The 12,968-nt window shown below is 34.4% G+C and overlaps 1 protein-coding gene across 2 annotated transcripts; it reads right to left on the reverse strand.

The window, feature by feature from the left end:
* Positions 1–685: 685 nt before the first annotated feature.
* Positions 686–3,808, reverse strand: LOC131601576 (uncharacterized). 2 transcript variants are annotated; one of them, XM_058873426.1, is made up of 6 exons: positions 3,655–3,808; positions 3,285–3,371; positions 1,844–1,989; positions 1,427–1,621; positions 1,074–1,133; positions 686–967 (listed from the first exon to the last, which is right to left on the reverse strand). In XM_058873426.1, the coding sequence occupies exons 2-6, from the start codon at positions 3,364–3,366 to the stop codon at positions 803–805; spliced, it is 648 nt and encodes a 215-aa protein (XP_058729409.1). In that variant the 5' UTR covers positions 3,367–3,371; positions 3,655–3,808; the 3' UTR covers positions 686–802. The 2 variants fall into 2 exon arrangements, with proteins under 2 accessions (XP_058729409.1, XP_058729410.1); XM_058873427.1 differs by lacking the exon at positions 3,655–3,808 and adding an exon at positions 3,548–3,640.
* Between the last annotated feature and the right edge of the window lie 9,160 nt (positions 3,809–12,968).

Below are 12,968 nucleotides of genomic sequence, written 5' to 3' on the forward strand. Positions count from 1 at the left end.
TCAGAAATAAGACTGAAAGTTATGTTGGCATTAAGTTGCTAGCAACCCATCAAGAAAAAAAAATGTTGGCATTAAGTTAGACATGACTAAAGTGTATGATAAGATTTGATGAACCTTTTTGAAGAAAAAAAACACTTTAATTTCCATGAATTTTCCTATCCTTCCTACTAATATCATTGTGAATTATGTTAGTTATATTTCTTTTTCTATGTTAGTTAATGGAAAGCCTTCTAACTGCATTAGGCAATTAGATCCATTATCTCTTGTTTATCTTATATGTTTGAAATTATTTCTTATTTGTTAAGCCTTAGCCAAGAGCTTAACAAGATTTATAACCTAGCCATTGCCAAAGCCCCCTCTCATAATAAGTACTAGAAACTTATATACACACAATTGTGAGTAGTTGAATTCGAACTTCATTGCGTCTAACTTAACAATATCAACTTTCTGCCAGTTGAGTTAAAATTTGCCGGCTAGTACCTTCATCTATAAAAGTTGTATCTGTCTGTACTACTCAATCCTGGACATAATGCTGGAAAATAATATGGCACATTAATGACATTGCAAGAAGAATGAAGAAAATAAAAAGAAGATCAACAGTTTCTATAAATTCATAATTTCATACAGAAACACACTACTTACACAATGGAAGAAATACGTATAACACAAAGTTTGCATCCCATAATTACAACCTTTAACAAATAATCAGTTATTCCTTTTCAGCAAAAGAACACATTTAGGTACAAGCACATTGATCTTCAATGTAAATATAGTATTTCTTCCATAATGTAGCTTCCAATGATCAAGAGTCAGAAAACAATGGTGTTTCTTCCATGGTTGTAGCTTCCTGACTAACAATAGTGGAAGCAGGGCAGGCATGTAATGCAGTGCATATATCTGTTGTCTTCAGGAACTTCTCTGCATTCGCCAGAATCAAAGGTCCATACTCGAAAACCGCTCTCTTGCACTGTAAAAAATTAGAAGATTAAGCAAAATCATAGATAAACAGGAAGTAATGTATTGCGAAACAATTGCGAGTTGTTCAAATTGGAATTTCTCATATGTTTTTTTACCTCCTTCTTGTACTTTTCCACAGAATCGCATGCCTTCAGTAGTTTCTCTAGTATCTCGAGCTGTCATTTTACATTAAAGTCTTAGTTGTGTACACAACAAAATGTGAAGAAAAAAAACTAGTTTTCATTATCTGGAAGAATTTATAAAAATAAGGTCGAAAAATTTATGAAAAACGTCATAAGCTAAGTGTCACAAAACTTATGGCAGTAGATAGGCTCAAATAAGCTCGTATTTTTTATTTGTAAGTAATGTGTCTTAGAATTCATGATAAGACTCGACACACGATTCGGAAAAGAGTTCTTTTGATTCGCGATATCAAGGAGATATAAGGCAAGTCAGTAAAATCACGAACCTTAGTGTCAGGATCATTCAACTCAACCAATAAGGCTTCAATAGCTTCTTTGCAAAGGCCACAGCTATTTCTTTGAACTTTCGAAAAAATCTTCGCAGACTCACAAAGGTTGAACTTCTCGCAGAGTTCACCAGGCTGTATTTGAGCTATTTCTGAGAAGAAAAGTGGAGCGTAATAATCCACCAATTTACCGCACTGTAAATTGTGTAATACAGAACAAACAGAGATGAGTTAAAACACGGCTAGATAAGCTCTTATTCCTTCACATATGTACCCGAAAAGTTCCTTAAAAGTGCTAATAATTGTTCCACCAGTAAAATGTTAAACAGAAAATGTTAAGCTACAAAATCAATTTTTACAACTCAGAAGAATAACTACAAAATCTAAATAAAACAGAATCCAGAAAATGAGACAAACCTGCTGGTTTAAAGACCGGAGTTGAAGGCATGTATTGTGAAGTGAATCAATGATTTCTACCTGAGTGTTGTTATCCTTTAGATAATCAAGTACCTGAGTTGAATATTCCTCACAAGCTGAACACAAGTCTGGTTTTCTGTATAATTCTGCATACGAAAATATACCAACAAGATTAAATAGTGATGTTACATTACATTAGTGTTTCGAAATTATTATTGTGCTAAGAATAAATTTTTCTTTAAAATTTTACACATGATATTTAGTCTAGGAGTGTTTTTACATTAAGTGCTTAAATTTGAAATTTTCTTTTGCGGCAAATAAACTACACCGAATAAAAACCGGCAACATAAGAACACATGTTGATGACTACTGTCAGTTTCTATTCAAAAACATTTTCAGGATGCTTCATACAAAGAGGTTTATATATATATTTTTTCCTCATCCTATTCTTTCAGGCTTTAGCTACTTCTCTCATTTGGTAAGTACCTTACTAATGAAAAGGACATATCTGAATACTACAAACTTTATATTTTTCCAATCACATATCATATCGATCTGAGCTTAACTTTGGCAAAATCATATACTGGTTCTGAGGATGAATCTCAACGAAACAGTAAAAGATTGTTGCCTTGTAAGTTGTAACTTGGAAGTAACAGGTTCAACCTCAAATCCTAGACACAAACTCGCCGGCCCCCAACCTCACCTAGTAATAGGGACTTTGGTGTGTTGGATTGCTTGATATACTATCCTTAGTGCAACAGTAGGGGTGTTGCCGCCATTGTGGTCATTACATACTAAGTAAATTGAGTTTTGAGGGCTTTGAAATTTTTTGAATTTTTTTTGGTCAAGTAGCCTAGTGGCTGAGAATTCATCTTTCAAAGATGAAGGAGTGGGATGTCGCGGGTTCCAACCTGCGTCCATGATTCTGATGTCTCTGCAAAGCTACCAACTGAACTAGCTTAACGGGGCGAAATTTTTTATTTTTAATGAAAATACTTGAAGAAACATGAGCGAAGTTGTCTAATGCAGTTCCTAATAGGATCATAGGATCAGACGCATGATTTTAAATCACACTGCAATAGCGGTCCAATGCGGTTGCGGAGACTAACACATTAGCAATATTGCGACCGTAATTGCGGTTGCGAACTACAATTTAAAACCATGGTTAGAGGTTCAAATCCTAGAAACAACCTCCCTCTTTGGTTCCCCGGCCTCACTTCTTAGCAGCCTAGTGTGTTACGCAACCCTCTATACTAACTAGTTCTAAGTTCTCTCAATTTTTTCCATGTCTTCTTCCATTGTGATGTCTACATGCTAAAATTAACCAAACAATACTTAAAATTTTTAACTTCAAAGATTAATAAATAAAAGTAAAAGTGAATACTATAAGAAAAAAAAAATAAAAACAGAACAAGGGATTCAATTCAGCCAATATAGTTACCAAGGTTTACTAATTCTCTTGCATCACAAACCCAAGCAGCACCCAACATAATCAGAAACAAAAACCCCATTTTGCCCTCCATAGTCTCTGTAACAAACAATCAAACAACACAGTGTTAATTAACAACCCTTTTAGAAAAAAAAATAAAAATTTATGATCAAAACATATGAAAATTGAACTGAAATAAACACATAATAACATAATCAACAAAATATTATCTATTATAATCAAAATATACAAAATTCATGAATGAGTTGAATTACATGATCAAAACAATAAAAGTGGGATGAGGAAAATTATGATGAAAGAAAAGAGATAAGAATATTATTAGTAGAAGAATTAATTGACACAAGAAGAAAAAGATGAATACCTTTTGGGAAGGAGTGTTAGGGCAATATGATGGAGACCTGCGTTTGCGTTTGGTGCCAACTAACGAAAAGGTGGAGAAGAAGAAAACGCAAAGCGTGGCAGAATGGTAAATACACAATTTATATAGTCGTGGCAACTTCATCAATAAACCGACATCCTATTTGTTCATAAACTTATCATATTCATCCATAAATTGAAAAAAAGGGGAAACAGAAAATATTTATTTAGAAAATTTAATAGACCATCTCTTTAAATGAATACAATCAAAATAATTTATTTAGAAAATCAATTTAATAAATAAAACTAGAAAAAATTAAAAATTTATTTTAGAAATATGTTAAATTATAATAATTTTAGTTTTCTATTTTAGTATGTTATTCGATTGATGGTTAGGTGGAGTATTTTTCTCTTTAATTAGTTAAGATTGGGATGAGAATAAGTGGGATCAACTAAGAGAGACATATAATCTAACCTATAAAAATTTAAATAAAATTAGATTTTCTTAAATTGATAAGGTTTAGTTTTTTATGTTTATTTAACCTAAAAAGACTACGACACAAACTATAAAAAAAATTAAATCTATTAAATTGGTTTATTTAAATAAATATGAAAGCTTACACAAAAATAAAATAAACGTAAATAATTTTATTATTATAAATATAAGTTTAAAAAATTCTTATGAATAATGTTATAAGTTGTTTTCATAAGTTCTCTTAAATAAATAGTATCATAAATTTTATGCTATTAGGTAAACATGAATAAGTAAATGAAATTAAACATTTAGGATTTGTTTGTGAGTTTGGAGGGGAGCGAAGTGAGGGTTTCGAAAACTGATTTTTTTTCAAAAATATAATTTTTTTTAAATATTTTATGAAAAAAAAAGATTTTGTTTAGAATAATAAAATAATGTTTATAATTAATGTATTTTTAAATTTTGAAATACAAGAACAACAAAAGTTATATTTGAACAAATTATCCAAACCTTCATTCAATACAAATTTTGAGTTCTTCAAATTAGGAAATTTTTGGTGTTATGAATAAAAGCAAACCCTCCAAAATTCTCCCAATCAAAATCTTTCAATTATTTTTATTCAATCACTTTCTTTTTTCAAAGCTCTTTTAATTTGTTAGTCTATGCAACATTAGTTGAATTGCTTATTTACAAATATTCAAGTGAAATAAAAGTAAGCTAGTAGGCCAATAAGAGCTTTGAAAAGGCTAGGTTCGTGCCTAAAAATAAATTTATGATAGGCTACAGATCAGACTTAAACTTTACACATCAAAAGTAGATCATTCTTATGAATTAATAAGGGATATGACTTGCATATGAGTGACTTTTGACAACGTATCCGCCACCCTATTTTCCTTTCGTTTCTTGTATTGAATTTCAAAATCAAAACCCAACAGCTTAGCTATCTTGACTGATCCTGGAGATGAATTATTTGCCATTCTTGTTGATGAATTTCGTGACATATCTAATAAGGAGCAGATGGTTTTTGCTTTACGTTACGTCAACAAAAATGGAATTACTATTGAGAGTTTTTTGGGCATAGTTCATGTTAAAAGTATAACATCAATAGACTTGAAAGTGGGAGTTGAAGACTTATTTTGCAAACATGGTTTTACTGTTTCCAAAATTTGTGGTCAAGGTTATGATGGTGCTAGTAACATGGAAGGAGAGTTTGGTGGTCTAATTTTTTTTATCCTAAGAGAAAATCCATCTGCATTTTATGTACATTTTTTTGCTCATTAATTGCAACTTACATTACTTGTTTTTTCTAAATATCATCTTCAAGTTTGTGATGTTTTTAACTTAGTGTCTATTTTAATAAATGTTGTAGGGGGTCTTGTAAACGACAAGACATGCTTCATGAAAGACAACTAGAGAATATTATGGAAGCATTAGGAAAAGGAGAAATTGCTAATGGGCTAGGTCTAAATCAAGAAACTAATCTCAAACGAGCTGTCGATATTCAATGGAGTTCTCATTTTTCTACTTTGACCAATTTTATATTGATGTATGATTCTGTGATGGATGTTCTTGACATTTTGGAAAAAGATTCAAAATTGCTAAGAGAGTAAAAGGCTGAAGCAAATGGTCTCATACTTTTGATTTTGCACTAACATTGCATATAATAAAAAATATCTTGGGTATTTCAAATGAATTGTCACAGGCATTACAAAGAAAGGATCAAGATATCGTCAACGTTATGAAATTTGTTAACATCACAAAGCAGCGGTTACAAGCTTTAAAAGATTATGGAAAAAATCTTTAGTGGATGAGGTAAATTTATTTTGCAATATGCATGACATTCAAATTCTGAACATAAATGATATATACTTTTCAGGAAGATCAAGGCGTGGAAGTAATGTTGAGTCTATCACAATAAAGAAGCATTATTGCATTGAATTATTTTATAGTGTCGTGGACATGCAACTTCAAGAACTTAAAAATCGTTTTAATGAGACAAATAGTCGATCGCTCATTTGCTTGGCTTGTTTGACTATAAAAAAGATTTTCTCTTCTTTTGACAAGACAAAACTGGTTGAATTTGCAAAGTTCTATCCACGAGAATTTTGTCAAACTAGTTTAGTGTTGCTTGATAATCAACTTGAGACTTATATCATTGATTTGCGCAGTAGTATTGAATTTGCATCTCTGAAAGGAATTGGTGATCTTTCCAAAAAGTTGGTTGAAACTAGAAGGCATGTTGTTTATCCATTGGTTTATCAACTTTTGAAGTTGGCAATGATATTGCTTATTGCCACGACAATTGTTGAACGATCCTTTTCTGCTATGAAGATTGTGAAAACTAAATTGCATAATCGAATGGGAGACGAATGGATGAATAATTGTCTAGTGACTTATTTTTAAAGCGATGTGTTAAAAGACATTGATAATGAGCCGATTATTGAGAGATTTCAAAATATCACGTAAAGGACAATCATAGAACATGTATGTAATTTTTTGAATATGTTATAATTTTTTTAGTACAATATTTATTTTTGATTATGTTGTTTTATAGATATAATTATAATAAGTTATTAGTACTAAATATTTTGCATCCCCTGAGCTAAGGTCTTGGATCTGCTACTATGTAGGAGTGTTATCATCATACATGACATATATATGTTGATAGTTTTTAAATAGGCTGCTCTCTCTCTCTCTCTCTCTCTCTCTCTCAGGTTGTTGAGAAAAGTTGGTTATTATTCACATATAATCTTTTAACCCTAATTGAGAAAGTGAATAGAAAATAATTGTCTAACAAACTCTGTTTCTCTCTCTTCTCTTCGTGAATTGACCCATTTTTCTTGTATTTGTTAAGATAAGTCAAAGATATTATTAGCTAAATTAAGTAGGAAAATATTGTGTGTAGTAAATAATTTATTTGTTCAGATATGCGATTATTAGCTGCCATTCCCTTAATAAAAGAGGAATTATAGGAACTCTTTTGTGTATATATAGTACCTTGATCAATGAATAATATAATCAGAATTATTACTTTGAAAACTTTTATATGGTAATGTTCCATCTTATTTGTGGGGCGAGGATGCGAATTCTGCAATTTACTTAATTAATCGAATCCCCTTTAGTGTGCATAACTTTAGAAGACCTCTAGATGTTTTATCTGGTCATTATATTCTCCATTCCATCGTTCATTTACTACCTCATATTTTTTAATGTGTTATATATATTCACTTACACCCACATCAACGTACAAAATTTGAAAAACGAGCTCTTAAATGTGTCTTTGTTGGGTATGGATCAACTCAAAAACGTTATCGTGCTTATGATCCATCATCTAAATTTTTTTATATTTCTATGGATGTAACTTTTCATGAGGATAACTTTTTCTATGTTGATTCTACACTTCAAGGGGGAATGAAAGTGAAGTGCAGAACCATGATGTTGTTAGAACATAGTTTGGTTCTAATCATATTTTATTGTTTTGATGATAACAAGCAAACTGAAGGATAGAAAAACACTTAGAAAGGGGGGGATTGAATAAGTGTGACTTAAAATCTTGAGCGATAAAAATAAAATGCACAATTATTTTTATCCTGGTTCGCTGTTAACGAAGCTACTCCAGTCCACCCCCGCAGAGATGATTTACCTCAACTGAGGATTTAATCCACTAATCGCACGGATTACAATGGTTTTCCACTTAGCCGCAACTAAGTCTTCCAGAGTCTTCTGATCACAACCTGATCACTCCAGGAACAACTGCTTAGTTCACTCCTAAGACTTTTCTAGAGTCTACTGATCAACACGATCACTCTAGGCTTAGTTCACTCCTAAGACTTTCTGCTCAGCCAACTGCCAAGACTTCCTGCTCAGCCAACTGCCAAGACTTCCTGCTCAGCTAACTGCTAAGACTTCCTAGAGTATACTGATCAACTGATCACTCTAGTTCCTTACAACTTAATGTAATCTATTCAAGAGTTTACAAATGCTTCTTAAAAGCGATAATCACAACTGTGATATTTCTCTTACAATTTAAGCTTAATCTCACTAAGATATTACAACAGCAATGTAGTGAGCTTTGATGAAGATGAAGATTCTGAGTTTTGATTTGAACAGAGTTTCAGCAAGTTAATTTGAATTGTATTGGTGCGAAAATCGTTAACCTTGCTTCTCATCAGAACTTCATATTTATAGGCGTTGAGAAGATGACCGTTGAATGCATTTAATGCTTTGCGTGTTCCGTACAGCTTTGCATTTAATGTTATACGCGTTTGTCAACTACCTCGAGCCTTGTTCACACTGTGTCTACTGACGTAGCCTTTAGTAGCTTTAACGTTCCTTTTGTCAGTCAGCGTAGTCTGCCACGTGTACTTCCTTCTGATCTGATGTTTGTGAATACGACGTTTGAATATCATCAGAGTCAAACAGCTTGGTGCACAGCATCTTCTGATCTTCTGACCTTGAAGTGCTTCTGAGCGTGATACCATCTTCTGATCTTCAGTGCTTCTGATCTCATGTTCTTCTGATGCTTCCATAGACCCATGTTCTGATTCTGCTTCGACCATCTTCTGATGTCTTGCCAGACCATGTTCTGATGTTGCATGCTGAACCATTTGAGACACATCTTCTGAGCGCTGAATTATGCGTACTCTTTATATATATATTTCCTGAAAGGGAAATTGCATTGGATTAGAGTACCATATTATCTTAAGCAAAATTCATATTATTGTTATCATCAAAACTAAGATAATTGATAAGAACAAATCTTGTTCTAACAATCTCCCCCTTTTTGATGATGACAAAAACATATATAAATGATATGAATTTGCGATCAGAAAGAGTAGACGGCAAAAGACAAATTACACAGCTATAGCATAAGCATATGAATATGTCTCCCCCTGAGATTAACAATCTCCCCCTGAGATAAATAATCTCCCCCTGAAATAAATACTCGAAGAACTTTAATAAAAGACTTCCCTGATTATTTCGGTAGAGACGATCATATGAGCTTCTGCCTTCAGAGAATCCATAGCTTCTGACTTCTGCTTCCATTGGACAGCTTCAGAACTTGAATTTCTTTGATCTTCAGAACATTCACAGCTTCTGACTTCTGCTTCCATTCAGGACAGCTTCAGAACTTGAATTTCTTTGATCTTCAGAACATTCACAGCTTCTGATTTCTGCTTCCATTCAGGACAGCTTCAGAACTTGAATTTCTGGATCTTTTAGAACATTCACATCTTCTGATTTCTGCTTCCCTCGGATAGCTTCAGAACTTTGAATTTCTACTAACATCACTTCATGCTAGATTTGTATCAGAACATTGTTGAATGTACCAGAGCATCATCTGAGCATCTCTACATCCTGAAATGTTACAGAACAAAAACTAAACGACAAAAGTCAGCATGAACGAGTTAGAACATAAAATGTATATTCAAATACATGATATGTATCAGAGCCAAATGTATCAGAGCATTTTTAGGCTAAAAACATGTATCAAAGCAAGTAATGTATCAGAGCCATAACATTATGTGTATCAGGGCAAATAGAATTTTGTCAGAACAGGATAGACAATGATATTCAAATTCTATTATTAGTGCTTCTGATTCATTCTTCTTTCTTGCTTCTGATCTCTGAAGCTTGACAGCACTCAGCTTGCTTCAGTTTCAATGGTTTTGCTTCTAGTGTTTGCTTTGAAGATTCACTTCACTACTTTGTACCTGCAAAACACTTAAACCATATAGAACTTGCAGTTCTTGTTAGTGAATGTGTGGGAGCCTTTACCCAGCAACTGATAGATTTAATCAAATCATTTATCATTTATCTTTCTCCCCCTTTTTGTCATAACATCAAAAAGTATATATAAAAAGATTCAGATGTATAAAACAGAACACATGGAGGAAGAAAATGATTTCATTAAGGTTCAACCAATGGGTACAGAAGTACGAGATGAAAAAGAAAAGCAGATGCACAGAAACAAAACAGATGCAAAGAAAAGAAAGAAACAACATAGACTCAATCTAAGATGGCCCTAGTCTTGACAAGATCTTGGCCAGCATCTGTTTGACATCATTGTTGTGTTCTTCTTGCCTCTCAATGAAAGCATCATACTTCTCATTGAGTGAACTTTGCTCATCCTGTCTCCTCTGAATCGCTTCTAGAGTCCTTGCAAGACGAGAAGGTTCATCAAGAGAAGTTTCACCGCTTTCAACCACAGGAATGACATGTTGATCTGCAGCTTCCATAGAAGTATCATCTGCTGGGATATCCTCAACAGGGTCTGATTTAGCAACATGATCTTCAGCATCTGCTTCTTGCATAGAAGCATCTCCATACTCTGCAGCAGGAATTTCAGAGTCTCCATTCTCTAGAGCCTGAAGAATGGCAGCTAAATTCCTTGGAGCAGAGGGACCTTCCACTTCTGGTGGGTCAACAACTTCTGGAATGACCAAGCTAGGGTCTTTCTTAGAAGGGTTTTCCCTCAGAAAGTCAAATAAGGTCTTGAAGTCTCCAAGCAGAACAGGATACTCAGGAATCCAGATAACCATGTCCCTGCATGGGTTTGCTTCCATTGCAGCAGCTAGTCTCAATACTTCCAATTCATCCACAAAGGGCTTCTCTTCCAAACGATATCTTCCTTTGAGGCGAGCAAACCAGAAGTCTTCATAATTCCTCAGAATTCCACGAGGCCTTGGAGCAGCAGCTACACAGGCTTCTTGAAGTTCTAAAAACAGAGCATCTGATTTTCTGCGAAAGATCCTCCAGAAGTTCCGCATAGCAACATCATTCAATCCAGAACTTTCAGCAATTCTGAGAGTATCAAAGGTACTTCTGAGATTCTTCTTTATGTTTTCAAAAACTACACCAATAGGATATACAGGGCTGGATTTTATTTGGGTTTTTGAAAAGGCAGGGTTGGAGGTGAAGTATGGAAGAGGTTCTCTATCCAACCTATAAGAAGATTCTGCTTCAGTATCAGAATCTAACACTACCACTTCAGCTTCAGGACGAGGCTTGGGAGTGTAGTTGCAATCACGGAGCAGTTGCTCATGTGATGCAGAGGTTGGAAAAGGAGAATCACACGGATTGTTTTGAGAGGTGGAGGGAGTATGTTCAAGAGTGGTATTGGGTGAAGGTTGAGAAGGAAAGAGAGTTTGAAGGGGTTGTATATTCAGAACAAGATTGTCAACAGCTTGGTCAGAGACAAGATTAGTGGAGGGTGAGGGAGACGGAATGGATTGAGGAGATGGTGGAGATTTTGTGAAGGGAAAAGGTGAGGGAGGAGAAGAATTGGATTTGTTTGCATGTGAAGAAGGAATGGGTATAGGGGAAGATGGTGGTGTAAGAATACAGATAACAACGGGTGATTCTGATGAGGCTTTTTCTGGTTCAGGGGTAGGTACAACTTCTATTGGTGTAACTTCTGATCGAACAACAGGAACAGAAATAGGTTCAGAGATGCATATTCCTTTGGAACCTTTCAGAAGCGCTTTGGTCACATCCTCCGTTTTCTTCAGCTTTTTACTCTTCGGCTCTTCAATAATCTTTGCTTTGCCTCTAGAGATTTCTTTTCTTCTGGCATAAGCCTGAACTTCTTGTTGTTTTTCAGCTTCTTGAGGGATATTGTCTTCATCAGAGCTTTGAATAATCATTTTCCTCTTCTTGGTTGTCTTCTTTTCAACAACTTCAACTATCTCATCATTTTTGTTTGACTTCTTCTTCTTTTTCTTTTTCTCAAAGTCATCAGATATGGCCTTAACAACATTAGCAATCACCTTTTTGGAAACCTCTTGTTTCTTAGAGACAGCAGAAGGATAATCATGCTTTCTTTTAGTTCTTTCTTCCCTCTTGCGATTTACTTTGAAGGGGGCACCTTTGTCTTGATCTTTAAAGCTCTTATTTTCTTCAAGAGATTTCAGATAAACAGTTTTGACTTCAGGTACCTCACTATTGAAGAAGGTTTCAAAGTCAGCCAGAACTGGTTCTCTTATGGTTCTTGTTCCAGCTAGAGGATCAGGAACTTTGAGAAAAGTGTCAATGATTTTCATCTTCTTTAACGAGAAAGCATTCAGACAAGATCCAGTGGTGACAGCAAGATCTTTGATGATACCTTCAGACTCCAGACTTTCCACAATCTTGGAATGTATCAGAAGGTTTGTAATAATCCTACCAAAAGGAATGGTTGTTCCAGCATTTTCCTTTCTGAAGGCATTTCTGGAATCCTTTACTGCTTTCCACATATGATTGAAGATAATGTAAATCGCATCAACCTTCTTCTGAGTGGCAATGCAATAAAGAATATACCTTTGATCATTACTGATGAAGTCCGGGGCATGAGTTGATTTCCTATGGTAGAAACACCCGAGAAGGATCTTTGTCCAGATTCTGTAGATATCCTTCAAATTCTTAACATGTGTAGTTTTCTTGACATTTGAATAGAGAGTGGATAGAATATCTTCCACATCTTCTCTTTGATCAAATTCAAAAACCCCTTCAGGATTTTTCAGATCAAACATCACTCTTAGGATGTTTTCAGTAACAACGACAGACTTTCCATGGACGAAGGAGAGAATAGCTTTTGGTGCAACCACAGCATGTACCCAGAACTCTTTGACAAGATCCGGATAAACAGGTCCAACGAACTCAGCAAACAACGAGGTCCATCCTTGAAAGATGATGTCTTCCTTAAGATGAAATTGATTTTCTTCAAGGTTATCAAAGTCGACCATGAGTTCACACAAAACTTCCAATTTATCTTTGGGGATGGAGCATGCAACAACAGGGGTGAGTTCCTGGTGTGTTTCATCGTGCATATGAAGAAGAGTAGATGAACCAGCAAAATGAGATGA

The sequence above is a fragment of the Vicia villosa genome, linkage group LG5 (assembly GCF_029867415.1).
Source record: "Vicia villosa cultivar HV-30 ecotype Madison, WI linkage group LG5, Vvil1.0, whole genome shotgun sequence".
Classification (NCBI taxonomy): domain Eukaryota; kingdom Viridiplantae; phylum Streptophyta; class Magnoliopsida; order Fabales; family Fabaceae; genus Vicia; species Vicia villosa.

What these genes read in the sequence shown, in the direction of transcription:
- LOC131601576 (XM_058873426.1), bottom strand. Translation starts at nt 3,366, where the DNA reads ATGGAGGGCAAAATGGGGTTTTTGTTTCTGATTATGTTGGGTGCTGCT. An exon ending in AAGAGAATTAGTAAACCTTG is followed by an intron (nt 1,990 to 3,284) that starts GTAACTATATTG and finishes TTTCGTATGCAG; the next exon opens with AATTATACAGAAAACCAGAC. An exon ending in TCCGGTCTTTAAACCAGCAG is followed by an intron (nt 1,622 to 1,843) that starts GTTTGTCTCATT and finishes CACAATTTACAG; the next exon opens with TGCGGTAAATTGGTGGATTA.